Source organism: Chelonoidis abingdonii, chromosome 26 (genome assembly GCF_003597395.2).
Source record: "Chelonoidis abingdonii isolate Lonesome George chromosome 26, CheloAbing_2.0, whole genome shotgun sequence".
NCBI classification, from domain to species: Eukaryota; Metazoa; Chordata; order Testudines; family Testudinidae; genus Chelonoidis; species Chelonoidis abingdonii.
Genome location: NC_133794.1, coordinates 3512395 through 3531492, shown reverse-complemented (window position 1 = coordinate 3531492; position 19098 = coordinate 3512395). Strand labels below are relative to the sequence as shown.

Sequence of the window (19098 nt, the reverse complement as noted above, 5' to 3'; positions counted from 1 at the left end):
TGGATGTGGGTGTATGTGTGGAGATGGATGGATGGATGGATGGGGGTGTATGTACGGAGATGGATGGATGGATGGGGGTGGATGGATGGAGATGGATGGATGAACTGATGGATGGATGGGGGTGTATGTACCGAGATGGATGGATGGATGGGGGTGGATGTATGGAGATGGATGGATGGACGGATGGATGGATGGGGGTGTATGTATGGAGATGGTTGGATGGATGAGGGTGTGTGTATGGAGATGGATGGATGGATGGATGAGGGTGTGTGTATGGAGATGGATGGAAGAATAAAGGTGTGTGTACGGAGATGGATGGATGGATGGATGGATGGAGGTGGAAGGATGGAGATGGATGGATGGACGGATGGATGGATGGGGGTGTATGTACGGAGATGGATGGATGGATGAGGGTGTGTGTACGAAGATGGATGGATGAGAAGGTGGGTAGGTAGGGGGCAGGTGAGATAGCCGGCGGTCAGGCGGGGGTACATGGGGGTAGGTAGGGAGTAGCCGGGGGGGAGCAGGCACAGGGCAAATAGAGGGTAGGTAGGGGCTGGCTAGAGGGCAGGCAGCGGGTAAATAGGGGGGGTAGGTAGGGAGTACCTGGGGGTAGGTAGGGGATAGCTGGAGGGCAGGCAGGGGGTAGTTAGGGGGCAGGTGGGGGGTAGCTGGAGGGTAGGTAGGGGGTAGCTGGAGGGCAGGTGGGAGTACATAGGGAGTAGGTAGGGGGTAGGCCGAGGGCAGGCAGGGGTAGTTAGGGGGCAGGTATGGGGTAGCCGGAGGGCAGGCAGAAGGTAGCCAGAGAGCAGGCGGGGGGTAGCTGGAGGGCAGGCAGGGGGTAGTTAGGGGGCAGGTGGGGGTACATAGAGGGCAGGTAGGGAGTAGCCGGAGGGCAGGCGGGGAGTACATAGGGGACAGCCAGAGGGCAGGTGGGGGGTAGTTAGTGGGCAGGTAGGGGGTCCACAGGGGGTAGCTGGAAGGCAGGCAGGCGGTAGTCAGGGGGCAGGCAGGGGGTAGTTAGGGGGCAGGCATGGGGGAGTTAGGGGGCAGGCCAGGGGGTACATAGGCAAGCTGCGAGGGCAGGCAGGGGGTAAGTTAGGTGAGGCAGGTAGGGGTACGATAGGGGTAGCCAGAGGACAGGTGGGGGGTAGTTAGGGGCAGGTAGGGGTAGTGGAGGGACGAGGCAGGGGGTAGTTAGGGGAGCAGGTAGGGGGTACATAGAGGAGTCAGCCAGGAGGGGCAGGTTGGGGAGTAGTTAGGGGGCAGGTCAGGGGTACATAGGGGGCTAGCGAGGTAAGTTGTCAAGGGGCAGCAGGGGGTAAGTAATAGGCGGCAGGCGAGGTAGTTCAGCCGGGCAGGCAGGGATGGCACAGCGGGGCAGGCGTGGATAGTTAGGGGCAGGTAGGGTAGTTCAGGGGCAGGCAGTGGTAGGTCAGGGCAGGCGAGGAGTAGATATCAGGGAGGCAGGGCAGGGGTAGAGGATCAGGGGCAGGCGAGGGTAGTTCAGAGTGGCAGGCGGGGGAGCACCGGGCGGGAAGCAGTGGCAAGTTAAGGGGCAGGAGAGGGTAATTGGATCAGGGCAGGCAGTGGGTAGTTGGGGCAGCGAGATGGGGGGAGGGGGTAGTCTAGTTGGTTCATGGTAAGCGTAGTTCAGTGGCAGGCTAGGGGGTAAGTCTGTTCAGGGCAGGTCAGGGGGTACGAGGGGGCAGGACGAGGGTAGTTCCAGTGGGCAGGCAGGCGGGTAGTTAGGGCAGGTGAGGGTATGCTTCAGGGGCAGGCAGGCGTAGATGGGGGCTAGGCGAGGGTAGTTCAGGGGGAGCGCGGGTAGTTGGGCAGCCGGGGTAGTTCAGGGTGGCAGGCAGGGGGACACTCACAGGCGAGGCAGGCAGTGGGTAGTTTGCTCTATGGAAGCAGGCAGGGGGTACGTCTCAGGGGCAAGGCGAGGGTAGTTCAGATTGGCAGGCGGGGGGGCACGGGCAGTGTCGAAGGGTAGTTCAGTGAAGGGCAGGACGGGGGCGACACGGGGAGCAGGCCAGGGGGTATGTTAGTGTGGCAAGGCAGAAGGGCAATTCGACAGGGCAGGCGAATGGTAGTTTTTCAGTGGCAGGCAGTGTGTAGTTCAGGGTGCTATTTAGGTTGACGGGGGCACTACGTGTGCCAATGTAGGCAGTGGGGTAGTATGGGGCAGACAGGGGCACACGGGGAGGCGAGGGTAGTATATCAGGGGCAGGCAGGCGGCTACATGTTGGCAGTCAGGGGGTAGTTCAGGGGCAAGTGTCGGGGCACAACGCTAATGGGGCATTGTGCGAGGTAGTATCAGGGGCAGGCGGGGACAACACGGGGCAGGTCAGGGTAGTATCAGGGCAAGGCCCTACGGTGTAACTTAGGGGGCAGAGCGAGGGGTAAGTTAACACAAGCGGAGCCAGGCAGGGAGGGGCAACGCAGCGGGGGTGTCAGGGGTCAGTTGCCGACGAGTAGTGTTCATGGGGCAAGCGTCAGAGGGTAGTTCAGGGGAGTTATGGCGCGACGTGGGTACTCTGAATAGGGGCGAGGCAGGGGTGTGAGTATGTCGCCGGGGGGACAGCACGGGTAGTTTCACGTGGCGTGGCAGGCGAGGCGGGGTACTTAGGGGGCAGGCAGTGGTCTTAAGGGCAGGGGCGAATGGGTAGTTCAGGGGCAGCGCGGAAGAGGGCACAGGGGTGCAGGAAAGCCAGGTTTTTATCGGGGTCTAGATCAGGGGCAGGCAAGGGGTATGTTCATGGAGGCACTGGCGGGGGTACTTAGGGGGCAAGGTCACCCATGTGCGTAAATTAGGGGTTGTGTCACGAGCATCTGACGGGATGTTACAAGTGGGACAGTAAAGCCGGTGGGTACTTAGGGGCAGCATGTAGGGAGTACTTAGGGAGCAGAGCGGGGGGGCACGATGAACACAGGAAGGAATATAACAAGGGCAGGACAAGTGAGGAGGTATTGCAGAGTGGGCAGGCTCAAGGGTAGTTTCAGAGGGCAGGCAGCGGGCACACGGGGGCACAAGAGCGGTGGGTAGCTGAAGAGCTTCAAAGGCAAATGGCGGGGCGCACAGGGGGCAGGCAGGGGAGTCAGGGCGTTCAGTGCTGAAGTCTAGCCGACGGGTATTCACAGGGGGCGCAGGATCCGGGGGGCATAATAATCGGGGCGACAGCCAGAGGGGGTTTTTATTGGGTTTAGTCCAAGACGGGGCAGCGAGGAGAGTTAAGGGGCAGGGCAGGGAGGCAACACGGGGCTAGGCGGGGGCAGGGGCACAGGGGGCAGGCGAGGGTAGTTCAGGGGCAGGCGGGGGCACAGGGGTAGCCGGCTGCCAGCGGGCCAGGGCTCCATGCCATCGTCGAGTGTTGTGCGTTCTCGTTTGCCTGCCCTCACCGCCGCCATCCATCCCACCCGCGCTGAGATGCAGTAGCCGCCGGCTCCGCCGCCTTTGGGGTCTTTGTTTTGTTCTGTTTTATTATTATTTTGTCGGTTGCCGTGGCAACTCTCAGGGTCGGGACTGAACAAAAGGAAAGAAAAACACCCATTAAAATCCCTCCCCCCCGCCCGGACTGGCAGTGCCCAGGAGTTTGTGTGGGGAGGAAGGGGAACGGGGCACCAGGGGTCGGGGGTCAGCGGGTGTCGACCGTACCCCCCCCAGTTCAGCTCCATAGCAGGCTACCTTCACCAGGACTCCTGGGTCCAGTCCCCCGCCTGGGGAGGAAGGGGCTGGGGTCTAGTGGTTAGAGCAGGAGCGGGGCCTTGGAGTCAGGACTCCTGGGTCCCCTTGGAGGAGAGTGGGGTCTAGTGGCTAGAGCTGGGGCTGGGAGCCAGGACTCCTGGGTTCTGTTCCCAGGGCTCTGTGGTCTCTCTTAGGCAGCACTAGGTGTGTGTATGGGGGGCGCTAGGTGTGTGTATGGGGGGGCATCTCTTCCATTGTCTTTCTTTCCTTCTTTCTTTTTTGGACTCTTTCCATCCGTCCCCATGACATCCCCTCCCGTTTGCATTCTCCATTCAGTCCAGCCAGGGGGGTTGCGGGGGCGGGGGGGTGTCTCTGGTGCGTGCCCGCTGCGGCTGCACCCACTCCTGCCAAGCGGGCGGGGAGGACAGGTAAGGAAGAATCCGCAGCTTTTTGGGGGTGGGAGGAGGGATTTGTGCTGCTCCGGACGCTGCCCCTGCTGGCCAGGATCTGTCCCACTCCACTTCGGGAGGGCAGGTGCCTCTTTCCCCCGCACCCTGCAGCTGGCAGCCCGGCGGGGGAGTGGGAGCCTCCAGGGGCTGAGGGGACCCACAAGGACTGCTGGCGGCCAGGCCACCCCTCCTGCCTGGGTAGCTTTGCCAGGGCACTGGCAGCCGTGGGGCTGCAGGGGGAGAGTCACTGGCAGTGGAGGGCAGGTGACCCCAGCTGCCTGCAGCCTCCAGCAGCCAGGGACGCGGCCCCAGGCCCCAGCTGGGGTCTCTGGGGTTTGCCCAGGAGCGGCCGGCCTGGCGGGTACGTGGGGCCTGGCGGGTATGTGGGGCTTGGCCTGCCGGGTACGTGGGGCCTGGCGGGTATGTGGGGCTTGGCCTGCCAGGTACGTGGGGCCTGGCGGGTACATGGGACCTGGCCTGGCAGGTACATGGGGCTCAGCCTGCCTGGTATGTGAGCCCCGGCCTGGCACATACATGGGGCTCGGCCTGCCGGGTATGTGGGTCCCGGCCTGTCAGGTACATGGGGCTCAGCCTGGCAGGTATGTGGGGCCCGGCCTGGTGCGTATGTGAGGCCTGGCGTGTATGTGGGACCCGGCCTGGCGGGTATGTGGGGCCCGGCCTCGCGGGTACGTGGGGCTCGGCCTGGCCGGTACGTGGGGCCCGGCCTCGAGCCCTGGGGGATGTGCAATGCTCTGATTTCCCCCTGGCCCCAGCTGCTGCCCCAGCCAGGACCCACAGGTTCCAGCCCCCCGGTGCCCAGCGATGCCCCCCCAGCCCCGAATGCCAGAGGCCTGAGCTCAGTTATTTCTGGCAGGGGCACGAGGCCCAGGGGAGGGCAGCGATCGCCGCCCATGGGGCAGGGCCCTGCCAGCTCCATACACGGGCATCTGCTGGGCCAGGAGCGCCTGGGGGAGGGCGACTGAGGCCTGGGGCAGCTGCACTGCACATGGCTCTGCCCCCACGGCAGGAAGCTAAACTGGGACACAGCATGGGGGGGGTGAACTAACTGCATCCCCCCCGCCCCCTGAGAGCAATGGTTTATCCTCCCCCAACACACACAGCTCTGCGGTGCCCCTCACTCCCGATCCGCAACCCCTGCTCCCCCAGCCCTGGGCCCCCCCCAGCTCTCCCGGTGCCCCTCACTCCCGACCTGCAGCCCCCTGTTCTCCCAGCCCTGCCCCCCACCCAGCTCTGCAAGTGCCCCTCACTCCCGACCCGCAGCCCCTGCTCCCCCAGCCCTGGGCCCCCCCAGCTCTCCCAGTGCCCCTCACTCCTGACCTGCAGCCCCTGCTAGCCCAAGCCCTGGGCTCCCCCAGCTCTGCCAGTGCCCGTGCCCCTGACTACCGCCTGCCTGCCTTCCAGCTACCCCCTGTGGACCCCCTACCTGCCCACTAACTACCCCCCACCTGCCCTCTGGCTGTCCCCTATGTACTCCCCCTCACTCCCGAACCTCAGCCCCTCCAACCCCCCCCCCACCCCCCCGCCCCCCCCCCCCCCCCCCCCCCCCCCACCCCCCCCCATCGCTCCAGCCCTTCCCCCCAGAACTCTGCCGGTGCCCCTCACTCCCGACCTGCAGCCCCTGCTCCCAGCCTGCCCCCACCCAGCTCTGCCCGGTGCCCCCTCACTCCCGACAACTGCAGCCCTGCACTTCCCCCAGCCCTGCCCCCCACCCAGCTCTTGCCGGTGCCCTCACTCCCTACCTTGCCAGCCCCATGCTCCCCAGCCCTGCCCCCACCAGCTCTGCCGGTGCCCCTCACTCCGACCTATGCAGCCCCTGCTCCCACCAGCCCTGCCCCCACCCAGCCCTGCGGTGCCCCTCACTCGTGACCCGCAGCCCCCTGCTAGCGCAGCCCGCCCCCTCACCAGCCTGCCGGTGCCCCTCACTCGTGACTCCGGCAGCCCTGCTAGCCCAGCCCTGGGCCCTCTCACAGCCCTGCCGGCCGCCCCTCAACTCCCGAGTCGCACCCCTGCTTATCCAGCCCTGGGCTCCCCCCAGCCCTGCCGGTGCCCTCACTCCCGACGCCGCCAGGCGCCCCTGCTGTCCAGCCCTGCGGTCTGCCCCCAGCCCTGCCGGTGCCGCTCACTCCTGACCCCCAGCCCCTGCATAGCCCAGCCCTGGGCTCCCACCGCGCCGGGCCCCTCACTCCTGACGCCGCAGCCCCTGCTGTCCCAGCCTGGCTTCCCCCAGCCTGCCGGTGCCGCTCACTCCTGAACCGCAGCCCCTGCTAGCCCAGCCCTGGGCTCCACCGCAGCCCTGCCGGTCCCTCACTCCCGACCCGCAGCCCCTGGCTAGTCCACCCTGGGCTCCCCCAACCCTGCGGTGCCGCTCACTCCTGACCTGCAGCCTTAATATTGCCCCTCCTGAGGGATCTTAACGGCACGTCACTCTTGAGAGGAAGTTTGAGATGGGCGGATAAACTAATTTTTGCGGATTTTGGAATTGGAGGCAGCCCCTTCAAACACCCCCCCCAGCCTCCTCCATCCCTATGGATCCTCTGCCTCCATGCTCTGTATGAGGGCAAGGGGTGCAGAGCTCAGCCCTGCAAGGGGCGTGTCGCCCCATATCACACACGCCCCCTAGCACCCTTCCCCACCCCAACAGCTCCTCACCAGTCCCCTAATCATTCCTTACCCCTCACCCCAAGACCCAGTGCCCTCCCCCAGCTCCTAACACACTCCCACCAGCCCCTACACCTCCACCTGCCCCAGATCCCAATGCCCTAACCCCAGACCGCTAACCACCCTCCCGCCCCCAGACCCCAGTGCCCGTCCCCCCAGATCCCCTAACAACCTTTCCCCAACCCCTAACACCCTCCCCCTGAGACCCGTGCCTTCCCGACCCCCTAAATCCCTCCCCAGACTCACTGTCCTACCCCAGCCCCTAAACCCTCCCTTCTCCAGCCCCCAGGCTCCTACATCTCCCCTGCAAGCCCCAATTACTCTCCCCGAGCTCCCTCACACCCACCCCCAGCCCCCTCACGCCCTCTGCCTCTCTCCCCTCCAGCATTCGCAGCGCCAGGCTCCTCCACTGCCAACCGCTTTGTCGGCATCGGACCCCGGGACGGCAACTTTCTAAACATCCCCCAGCAGTCTCAGGTAGGAGAGGGCGACTCCGCGGGGGTGGTTCCCAGCGGGGGGCTCATGCCTGCAGGACAGGGCATCGGCCGTGCCCACATCACCATGGCAGCGTCTCCAAAACCTGGAGTGGTCATAGCCGGGGGCTGGGAGCCAGGACTCCTGGGTTCCCTCCCAGCTCTGGCAGGGGAGCAGGGTGCAGTGGTCAGAGGAGAGGGCTGGGAGCCAGGACTCCTGGGTTCTGGCCCATCTCTGGGAGGGGAGTGGGCTGCAGTGGTCAGAGCAGGAGGCAGGGAGCCAGGACTCCTGGGTTCTTTCCCCAGCTCTGGGAGGGGAGTGGGGTGCAGTGGTCAGAGCAGGGGGCTGGGAGCCAGGACTCCTGGGTTCTACTGGCTGTGCCACATCAGTGCAGGTGACCCTTCCCCCATGGAGGGCTCTGGCCCACTGTGGAGTCCCTGAGGCTGTCCTGCCCCCAGCAGCCTCTGGCTTGGGCCCTGGAATAAGTTAATTGGACAATTAGCCAATAAATCCCTGGCTGAGCAGGTGACCCCGGCCCTGGGGCTCTGCCCTGAGCAGCCCACAGAAAGGCCCAGCCCTTGGCAAGGGGAGTCTGGGGGGCCCTGGCCTTAAGGGGCTAGGAAGGGGCACGTGTGCTTTGGGGTCACTTCTGGTGCTTGTAAAACTGACGGGGTGACTAGCAAGGCAGGTGTTGTGAGGTCCGGTGGCTGGCAGGGTCCCCTCTGCCCCCTGCTATTCTCTTGGTGCTGGTTAGGGCAAGTTGTGGGGTTGATTAGTGGACTCGCTCTGTGGGGGGATTATTGAGGGAGCACAGGGGATGGGGGAGCAGGGGGCTATGTGCCTGCTCCCCATAATAGGAGGGTGCTGATACCCGGGGCAGGCCCCAGTTCCCCCATCTCCCCCTGCCACTCCCTGCACCCCCGGGGGCCTGAGATGCTCCAGGAGGGGGGCAGGTGGGGGAAGGGGTGCAATGGACTTCTATGGGTGAGCGCCCCCCACTCTGGGTGTAAAGATGAGCTCTGCCCCCTCCCACATCCCTGGGAGTTTCAGCAGAACTGGACACACACACACCCCCGGCACTGTCCCATCCCAGCAGGGCTGGAAGCCTGGGGCTGCCCCCAACTCCAAAGGGGCACTGTGGAGCCGTGTGCTAACCAGGAAAAATGACATGGGGGGGAGATAGGGATACAGCCCCTCCCCCCCTCCAGTCTTCTACTCTCCTCCCCCCACCAGTCTGCCCTGACTGAGGTTTGGCTGCAGGATCTGGCTCAGTTCCCTTCTTCCCAAACTTCATTGAACTTGGGGAGGGGGGGGACCAGGGGCTCCGCCCCCATCCCATACCCAGAGTCACGTCTGACCCGTCTGGTTTCCCTGAGCAACCAGACATGATGTCACACCCTGGTGAACTTGGACTTGGGGACTGGAGAAAGAGAAACAAAGGGCCGGCCCGAGAGGAGCAGGGGGGATCTGGGGGGGGGGGGGGGCTCAGCCTGCCCCACAGACCCTCACCCACTCCTGGCCGGGTCCCCAAGAGCCTCCCTGCCTGGGGGGCTGTATCCCTCCGGCCCCCTCCCTTTCCCTCCCTCCCTCTGTGATTTCTCCTTCCTTCTGTCACGTGGAGCTTTCACAGCCCCTGACCCCGTCCTTTAGCTGAACCGGAGGGCCCCTGCTCCCCTGGGGTCCCCACTCTGCACGTGCCACGGCTCCTGGAGCACCGGGATGTCCTTGCTCCAGCTCCTACCCGTAGGGACAGCCAGGGGGCTCCACAGACTGCCCCTGCCCCAGCCCAGTTCCACAGCTCCCATTGGCCAGGAACTGTGGCCAATGGGAGCTGCAGAGGCGGTGCCTGCTGATGGGACAGCGTGCAGAGCCACCTGGCAGCGCCTCCATGTAGGAGCCAGAGAGAGGACACGGAGCTGCTTGAGGTAAGCGCCTCCCGGAGCCTGCACTCCTGACCCCCTCCCGCATCCCAACCCCCTGACCCAGACCTGAGCCCCCTCCTGCTCTCTGAACCCCTCAATCTCAGCCCAGAGCACCGTCCTGCACCCCAAACCCCTCAGCCCCGCCCCAGAGCCTGCACCCCCAGCCGGAGCCCTCACATATCCCCTCCTGCTCTCCAAACCCCTCAGTCCCAGCCTGGAGCACCCTGCCCTGCACCCCAGCCCAGAACCCCCTCGCACACTCCAAACCCCTCAGCCAAGCGCCCCCCACCTTACACCCCAGCCCCCTGCCCCAGCCCAGAGACCCCTCCTTCTTTCCAAACCCCTTGGTCCCAGCCTGGATCACTCTCCCGCACTCCAAACCGCTCAGCCCGGAGCCCCCTGCCCCGCACCCCAGCCCCATGCCTCAGCCTGGAGCCCCCTCCTGCACTCCAAATCCCTCATCTCTGGCCCCACCCCAGAGCCTGCACCTCCAGATGGAGCCCTCACTCCTTCCTGCACCCCAACCCCCAATTTCGTGAGCGTTCATGGCCTGCCATACGATTTCCATGCCCAGATGTGGCCCTGGGGCCAAAAAGTTTGCCCACCCCTGGTGTAGTGACTAGAGCAGGGCAGGACTGGGCACCAGAATTCCTGGGTTCTGTCCCGGCTGTGGGAGGGGAGTGGGGTGTAGTGGTTAGAACAGGGCCGGGTCAGACTGGACACCAGGGCTCCTGGGCTGTGTCCTGGCTGTGGGAGGGAGTGGGGTGTAGTGGTTAGGGTAGAGCCGGGTCAGACTGGGCAGCAGGACTCCTGGGCTGTGTCCTGGCTGTGGGAGGGAGTGGGGTGTAGTGGTTAGGGTAGAGCCAGGTCAGACTGGGCAGCAGGACTCCTGGGCTGTGTCCTGGCTATGGGAGGGATTGGGGTGTAGTGGTTAGGGCAGGGCTGGGTCAGACTGGGCACGAGGGCTCCTGGGCTGCCTTCTGGCTGTGGGAGGGGAGTGGAGTGTAGTGGTTAGGGCAGGGCCGGGTCAGACTGGGCACCAGGGCTCCTGGGCTGTGTCCTGGCTGTGGGAGGGAGTGGGGTGTAGTAGTTAGAGCAGGGCAGGACTGGGCACCAGGACTCCTGGGCTGTGTCCTGGCTGTGGGAGGGAGTGGGTGTAGTGGTTAGAGCAGGGCAGGACTGGGCACCAGGGCTCCTGGGCTGTGTCCTGATTCTGTCTGGAGGTGCCACGTGGCTTTGTCACTGGGTGCCCTGAGGAGCTGTGACTGTCTGGTCCAGGGGTGTTCTGAGGTCCCAGGGTAGGTCCCCCGGAGAGCAACTGAGACCCCAGTGGGCCCCCCCGGGCAGCAGCTGCCCCGTTCCTGGGGCTCATGAGCTCCTTTTCCTTCCGCCCAGCACCAGGCACCTTCCTCTGCTCCAGCCGGGACCTGGGAGCTGCGTGCCCGGGGGCCGCCAGGCCCAGCAGAGGGGAAGAGGAAACTCAGCCTGGCTGGATCTCCCCGGCCTGGCGGTGAGACCCCAGCTCAGAGCAGGGGGGTCCCTGGGCAGCGCTGCTGGCTGGTAGGAGAGCGCCTCCTGGTGGCATCTCCCCCCAGCTGCAGGCTCGAGCCACACGCAGCCAGTTCATGCTGTTCCCCTTTGCCCACCAAGGGTTTCTCAAGTCGCTCTGTGGCACGGCCTCTCCCCCCCCCGCCCGGGATGCCACCTCTGCTGTGATGCCCCTAACCTGCAGCCAGGGCCCCCCGTCCCACAGGGCTTGGTTTGCGATCGCCGTGTCGGTTTCTCGGAGCAGTGCAACCGGTGCACAAACGGGGCAGGGCGTGGGAACCTCTGTGGCAGGACACCCCAAAACTGGCTGGGCGGCGGGGGCTGGGGGAGTGTTGCTGGGTCTTGTGATATTTCGTGGCACTCAGGATCGGGACCCCGGCGCGGGGGGAGGGAGGGAGGGGAAATGCTAAAAGTGATTATACGACGTGGTGTCCAGTGCAAAAGCAGCTGGCCCGAGCCAGAGAACAGTGGCCTAGATTTGTAAATTCCCCTCGACTCCAAGTGCCCAAAGCCCTTGGGGGAAATGAGATTGGGGCTCCTGAAGCCATTCGGCGACGCCGGGCACAGCAAGGCTTAAATGACTTTCGAACCCTGCACCTGAGCACATGTGAGGGTGGCTCTGTGGCAGGCAGGAAGGGGAGTTTTCCGATGCTGATCCCTTTGGCGGGAGGGGTGTTTGAGTGAACCTCATGGGCGCCTCTGGGGATCACGTCTCGCCCGCGGACGGATAGAGTCCTCGGCGTGACTCCAATGGGGCAATGCCTGATTACACCTGCTGGGGGTCTGGCCCTCTGGAAGCCAGTGGAGCGACACCCACTGAGCCCAGCTGGGGAGCCTGGTCCATCCCGGTGCTGCAGGAGGGGCGGCTCCTGGCTGGGGGGTCTCGCAGCCCATGGGGTCCGTCCCACCGGGACAGACTGACCGGGGAGAGCCAAGCTAAACAGAACAGCATTGTGCAGCACAGGGGATACAGGCCTCCCCTCCAGATAGGGCCTGAGTGGAGCCCAGGGCAGGGCCTGCAGGGGCTGCGGGTCGGGAGTGAGGGGGGCTGGCAGAGCTGGGTGGGGAGCCCAGGGCTGGGCTAGCAGGGGCTGCGGGTCGGGAGTGAGGGGCACCAGCAGAGCCAGGGAAGTGGGGGCCCAGGGCTGGGAGAGCAGGGGGCTGCGGGTCGGGAGTGAGGGGCACCAGCAGAGCTGTGGGGGGAGCCCAGGGCTGGGCTAGCAGGGGCTGTGTGTCCAGAGTGAGGGGCACCGACAGAGCTGGGGAGGGATGGAGGGATTGGGGGGGATGGATGGGGGGATGGAGTGAACTTGTTGTGAGGCTGATGCTGTTTAAAATAACCCATCCACGTCTGGGCTGTTTCACTTCCAGTCTTGGTTCCTCTGATGGGATCTTCAAGAAAGAGACGAGAAATCTCCCCCTAAATCCCCCCCACGGAAGCATCCGTCCTTCGCCCTGGATCTTCACTGAGCTGCTCCAGTCGAGACCCAAAGGGGGTGCCCGGCTCCCACTACCCCCGGTCCCAGCCCTGATCCGGAGCCAATTTGAATCGACGTGGACGAGGTTGGTCCTGTCCGATGCGGAATCCCTGTGCCGCCCTTGGGACGTAACGTCACAAAGAGCAAAGCCCAGCACCCCCGCAGCGATCGCCGCAGGTCAGCCGCTCCGGAATCGAGCGTCTCTCCTGTTCCTGGGGCGGGGAGATCGGCAGCCCCGGACGTACCCAGGTCGAAATCTCCCGAAAACCACCCAGAGCGCTGCCGTGTGCCAGGAAAGAGGGGGAAGTGCTGGGGTCTTTCCAGAGCTGCAAGTGACTTAGGATGGCAGATTGAGGCAATGTCCAACAACCGTGGGCACGGTCTGTCCGCACCGGGGGTCCAGCCACGGGGTGTGATTGCACCTCACATGGGCCTCCCCCAGCTAGCGTTCAGGTGCCAGGAAGCTGTAGCAGCATGAGTGAGCCCCGGGTAATTACCCGGCCACGGCATCCTGCTCTGGCACCTGAGCTAGCTTGGCTGCATGAGGTGCAGCCCCACTGGGGTCTCCTTGCTGGCACTGGTTCGGCTCACGGGGTGAACAGAGTGAGAACAGAACCAGCTGGCCTGTCCCACAAACATATTTGCGAGTTCAGAAAATTTTCCTGTCTCAAATTGGGGTGAAAAATGGAAATCTCAAAAATATTCGCCAGCCGGAAACCTGGTGAGTTTTCTGTTGTGGGTCAGTTGAAATATTTCATTTTTTCCATTTGGACCTTTTTTCTGGGGTTTTAACCTTATTTTTTTCAGTCAAATTAGCTTAAAGTCGGGTCAAACCAGAAATTTTGCCTTTTTTGCAAGTTTGTTCCCAATCAGGAGACGCAGCTGACCCGCCCGTTCCGGGAACAGTTCCATTTCGGCAAAGCTGCGATTTCCAAGGAAAAAATGATTTGTCACAGACTCCCAGCCAGCGCAGGGCGATGGAAAATTGGTGCCTCTTTTCATGTCAGTGGTCGTAAATGGCATGTGACCTGCCCTGGTGCTGTTTCACTTGCCTCGTCTGCATGAGAAGGCAACACTGGTTTAACTTCACCTGCTTTAAAGCCACAACTCGAGGGGTGAATTTAAACCGGTTTAAAGAGCCTGCTGTGAACCGGACCCATAGAAGTGGTTTCACATTGATGTAAGTGCATCCACACAGGTGCTGGCACCAGTTTCATCAAACTGGTTTAACTGAAGTCAGGCCAGTTTTGCAGGGAACAAACTTTGTGCATCCAAGTCACGTTGGTGCTCTGGAAATCATCCCTCTGTGCCCAGCAATGAGCCGCCTTCCCGGTTCAATTCAGAATGCTCGGGCTGGGGCTAGGCCTCTGCCCAAGAAGCCCCAGGATTGGGTCCCCTCCGTCTTCATCCTGGGGCAGCCAGATTCTCCAGGGCACCTGGGAAGATCCAGCCCCAACAGGGTGTTTGCTGGCAGCCCTGGAGAAATGCAGCCGGGAAGGCTACAAACCTTGCAAGCTTCCTCCTGGCTGCCCTGCCCCTGGCTCGGGCTGGCCCTCGGGCTTTGTCCACGGCCCTCCCTTCGCTGCCTGCAGGGACTGGCCCCCATCACCTTGGAGCCCAGCTGTGCCGCTGAGGATGCTGGGAGTTTACCCAGGATGCTTGGCGGCCAAGGGACTCAGGCTGGCTCCCAGCACGTTCCTTTCCCCCCAAACATAAGCGCCGGGGTCATTGCCCCCCCCGTTCCCGCCGTATGGGGAGTCATGAGGAAGGCTAAACACAGACGCTCCCGGCTGCGGGGGCAGAGGGCGCTGCGCCTGCTCCCTTCCCAGCCCCCCCATGTCAGCCTCTCGCTCAAGAGCCCCCCCGGGCGGATGAAGTGGGATTCTGCCCCGGGGGGGAACAGTTAGATTAGTTTAGAGAAGGGGGCATCTAGTCTCCGTCCCAGCTCTCCCAGTGGCTCCCAGCATGGCCCCTTCCCCTCTCGCACAATGGGGTTCTCTCCAGCCCTGAAAATGCAGCGCTGGGGGGGTCCCTTTGCAAACAACCTCCCCCCCCCAAGAAATCAGCTTCAGCTGAGGATGCCCGCCAGTGCTGCCAATCCCCGGGCGTGGCTGCCCCCTTCCCTTTCCGAATGCCACTCCCCAGCGAAAGTGCTGGGGGAGCCGTGGCAGCTGGCTTGGGCCGGGGGGGAGCGTCTGTGAGGTTTGACAAGGTCGTGTCTAAGCTAGCTCAGCTGACTGCTGTTTTCTTTCCCCTTCTCCCCACCGCGATCTGTTCTCGCTTCCTTCCTTCCTTCGGATTTGCTGCTTGGTGGTTGGTTTTTTTTGTTTTAAATAGTTGGATCCTTTCTCTTTTCTCCTCCTTCCTTTCTTCCTTCGTCGTCGCTTGGTGGTTATTTTAGGATTTGGGGCTTTCTGTACATACAGGCGATGAAAGGAACTGGGGCCAGCGTAAGAACCGCGCCACGCCCCAGCCAGCGCGTGCTCGAGGGAAAGCTTTGGCAGGAAGCCGTAGGTCTAGCGCTGAGGAGATGCGGGTACGTTTTGCTGCGGCCTTGCTGCAGGGACATGGGAAACTTTCCGTTTTCCTGCTGGTCCAGAGTGCACACAGCAGCTGCAGTCACCCAGCCCGCCACATGCGCTATCTATTTCGCTTCCGAAAATCACACTGAAAACTGTCTCGCACCATCTCACGCCCACCTCTGAATCACCAGCACTGTTGTCTGGTCCCACACAGGGTCCCATCTCTCCTCCCCGTTATCGGGCGCAGGGCCTGCGATGCTGAAATGCAGCCACCTCTGGGGTGGGGTGGGGCAGCTGTTGGTAACAGCGGTGCCACAGGGTAGTTTTAGGACCGGAAGTGGGGAAGGGAAGAGCCTGTATCTGGATGAAACCCCCAGGAAGGGGGTGGGAATTAGGGAGGTAGACTGGGGTCGCCTGAGCTGGAGTTTGACCCAGATCCCAGGGGTTCATAGCTTGATTCTTGCAACAACAACGAAAAAGCCGTAGTGGTGGTGAAAGTCCCAGCAGAGCTCCTTGGGGATTGTGGGATAAATGGATCCATTGCCCCCACACACACCTGGGCCTTGTCCTGGGACCCCTGTACCCCCCGCCCCCCCCGCCCCCAAGAGAAAAGCACAGATCCCATCTCTTGTGCCTCGGGAAATGAGCCCAACAAATCAGGCCCACAGCACAAATTATGCCCCCTCCAGGAGTCTTTTATTTCGGGGCTGGGGGGAATCTGCACCCTGGAAAATGCTGCGTTTCCGGATCTGTTGGAGAAGCAGGGTCCATGTGGGAAACCAGACAGCTTCAGACTGTGGCCTCCCACACAATGCCCCCTCCCCCACAGCCCAGCTCCGGGGGCATCAGCAAGGTACAGCCCCCCCATCACGTCCCTGGCAAAGCCCCTTGTCCCATGGAGGGCGAGAACCCCGCTGGGCCCCCCCACCCGGCGCGCAGCTGCAGGACAGCTGGGCAGCGCCGGTTCATCCGAGGTGACTCTGGCTGCCAGAGGAGTGAAAGTCCCTTTGAGAGCTCGACCTCCAGGGATGGACGCAGGCACCGGAACTATCCGGTGCCCGGGGCCCCCCCAGGGCATGTACACAGAGCAGGCACTGCAGTGCCCCCACGGTGAGGGCACATCACTGGCTTGGACCTGAGCTTTCTGGGGCCTGTGTGCCATAGCCTGATCTCCGCTGCCCTGGTGCTAATCTGGAGTCACTCTGGATGGGTCATTCTGGATTTACACCTGGGCAGCTGAGCAGAATCCAGCCCCTGGCCCTTGTTCTCAAGCAGAGCCCAAGCGCTGGGCTTGGGTGGGCTGACTCCAGCCTGGGGCCAGACCTGTGGCGGGCGTAAAGCCTGGGGGCCAGTGGGGCCGTGCTCATTGACACCAGCTGTGACACCCATTGATACCACTGGGAACTGGGCCCCCTCCTGCAGTTCAGCACCACCTGCTGCTGTCACCCCGTCAGGTAAGGGTGGCCTGATGCCGTCCCTTTGAACTGCTCCGGAATGGGACACTGCACAGGAACCAGGCCTTCCCAGAGAGACGCTGAGCTTGTCCTTAAAGCCACTTCGGTGGGTGTAAGCGCAATGCCCGGCTCCAGGGGGTCTCGGCAGGATTGGGGGAGCAGGAATTCCTGGCACTGGGTACTGGCAAATATTAAAGGAAGTTACTGCAAGCTCCACGCCCTGTGGCATTCGGCAGCGTCCACCAGGGCGGGACAGGCCAGGCAGGGGCCGGGTTGCTCTCGGAGCCCGAACGTTTGACAGGAACGAGAACTCAGGGTCTCGGCTCCGGCCTTGACCTGTTCGGCTGCCTCCAGCCAAGCGTGTCCGTAGGATCAGGGCTTTCGAGGCTGGGCCTGCCGCCCTTTTTGCATTTAACCACCCTGGCGGTTTGTACCGGTCTTCATCCAGGCAAGGCCCCAATTCAGTGCTGCACTAAAGCACATGCTTAATGCCCATGGGGTGTGTCTACACTGCAAAAAAAAGCCCAGAGGAGCCAGGCTGGAGCCCGGTTCCCTGCCTTGCTCTTTGTAGCTTAGGGGCTTGAGCCTGAGGGGTATGAGCTGGGCTCTGAGACTAGCGGCTGTGGGGGTTTTCCCAGCGTAGCTGGGCCCCTCTCACGGCACGTCTGACAGACGAACTAGCTCGGGGTTTAGTGGGACACGCTCGGAAGCTAGCGGTGAGCAGGGGTGGCGGCAGCAGAATGAGACTCTCTCGAGAATGTTTAAAAAAATGGAGAAAATTTTTTTTAAAAAAGCTACAAATATCTATAGGGGGCGAAAACTGAACAAATGTTGTTTGCTTGGAGCCAGTGCAATGACTTGCAGAGTTTTAATATCTTTGTATGTTAAAGGTTGTTAAGCAGAAGAAAAAAAATCTATTTTTCTTGAGATGTCCTGGTCCCGGGGACTCTAAATACACTGGGGAGAGAAAACCCAACCTTTGTAAGTGTGGGAAATTCTGCTTTTCTCCTGTTTATTTTTTCATTTGTTTATTTTTTTTTTTTTTTGCCTTTTTCTCGTTTGTTTTTTTGGGGGGAAGCTGAAGGGAAGGTTTTTTCAAGCAAAAGAGAAAAGAAATATATATATCGGTTCAAAACCGCAGAGAGAGAATGTAAAAACCTAAAGTGAAGACACAAGGACGGCGAGAAAAGAAAATGATGAAAAAAAAACTCATAAAAAAAGAAAATTAACAAAAAAATTATATATAAAACCACAAACCCTGGTGCTTTTTACAATATAAAGGACATTAAAAAAACCTCTATTATACATAGTTTATGAACCAATTAATTGTTATCATAAAGCACATTTTAGGAAACATACATTATCCTTTATGTTTAACTGAAAGGGGCAGGACGGACTGCGGTTATCAGAGGCACCCGGCTTTTGTTGATCTTACTGGGGGGGCAAGCGAGAGAAGTGGGGGGGCTGCCTTGGCCAAGGCGCCCCCACAGCTGGGTGTCACACCTCCCACTTTGATGGGTTGAATCCCTTAGTGCTGATTCCCGCCCCCCTGCCTTGGTCCGCGGAGCAACTTTAGTTGGAATTAAGTCTGGCTCCCCCTTGCCCCCCCTCTGCCCCCCACCCTCCAGGGAGGATTTTTCTTTGGAGCCAAAAGCCAACTTTGATCTCACCAGCATTTTGTCGTGGAGCCTTTTTCAGAAAGTTGGTGGCTTTCCCCCTTTTTCTGTTCTCCGGGGTGGGGTGGAGGGGACCCCTCCCTTTCCCCTGATGGATGGGGGGGACACCTGGGATTGGAGGGGAGCCCCATTCCCATGCCCCCCAGTGACAGAGCAATGCAGCTGGAGGAAGGACCTTTTGGTTCAGGAAGGGCCAAGCCCTGCCCACGCCTTACCCGCCCGCACTGCCTGGCAGCCGACGTGCCTTCACCCCCTTGCTGGCCCGGACGGACGGGGGGACTGAGCCGCTCTGCCGCCCCCCAGCTGTGCCCCCAGCGCCACCGGCCACGCAAAGCAATAAACACCCCAGTTACCACGGGCAGGCAAAAAATGCCAATCGCCAGAGGGGGCGATACAACGGGGTCCAAACTGGATCCTGCCCCCCCACCATGGAATCACGGAGACCAATCCGGATCCTGCCCTGCTCAAAATCCCAGGGCCCAATCCGGATCCTGCCCTGCTCAAAATCCCAGGGCCCAATCCGGATCCTGCCCTGCTCAAAATCCCAGGGCCCAATCCGGATCCTGCCCTGCTCAAAATCCCAGGGCCCAATCCAGATCCCACCCCACCCCCCGGATTGCCTGGGGCCCTGGATGGGAGCAACCCCCCCAACCCAATCAGAGCGCCCCACTTCCAAGCAGGCGGCTGAGTGCATGGCCCCGCCCTTTGCTATGCCGGGGTCACCCCCCCCAGGCTCCCCCCGAAGAGTTCACCCACCGCACCCCCCCCACTGCCTCTCGCTCTAGGACCCCCCCGAGGCTGCGTCGCAAGGAGCCGGCTGCTCCCGCCCGTCCGTCTCTGCCCCTTCCAACAAGTTTCTTCGTAGGGTAAGAAACGCAGTATATGGAGCTGGTCCAGTATCTAGTACTAATGGCCTTCGTGTGCTTCTGTCTCCGTCCCCGCGTGTCCGTGTCCCCCGCTCGCTCTAGCGCCCCCCCGCGAGTAACGCGTAGTTCGTCCGGTCGCGTCCCCGCCACGGCTCAGCCCGCAGCGCCGAGCACGTCAGTATCGCTTCCCCCACCACAAAACGGCGTTTCAAAAAAAAAAAAAAAAAGCGACAAAAACGACAACAAAAAAATGATAATAAAATGCAAAACCTGTTATACCCGGTAACCAGGCCCGGTGGTTTTTCCTTCTGCCCGAGCGCGGGGGGGGGAGGTTACAAAACA

General features: G+C 62.0%; 1 protein-coding gene across 16 annotated transcripts in view; it reads left to right on the top strand.

Annotated features, from left to right (window-relative positions):
• The window catches only part of NFIX (nuclear factor I X), a 180208-nt gene extending 161215 nt beyond the window's left edge, over positions 1-18993 (top strand). For all 16 annotated transcript variants that reach the window (XM_075061162.1, XM_032790051.2, XM_032790044.2 and 13 more), the window contains 2 exons: positions 7202-7293; positions 12132-18993. In XM_075061162.1, coding sequence (XP_074917263.1) covers positions 7202-7293; positions 12132-12146 — 107 coding nt within the window. In that variant the 3' untranslated portion in view covers positions 12147-18993. The remainder of the gene's footprint in view (positions 1-7201; positions 7294-12131) is intronic.
• The last annotated feature ends 105 nt before the right edge of the window (positions 18994-19098 follow it).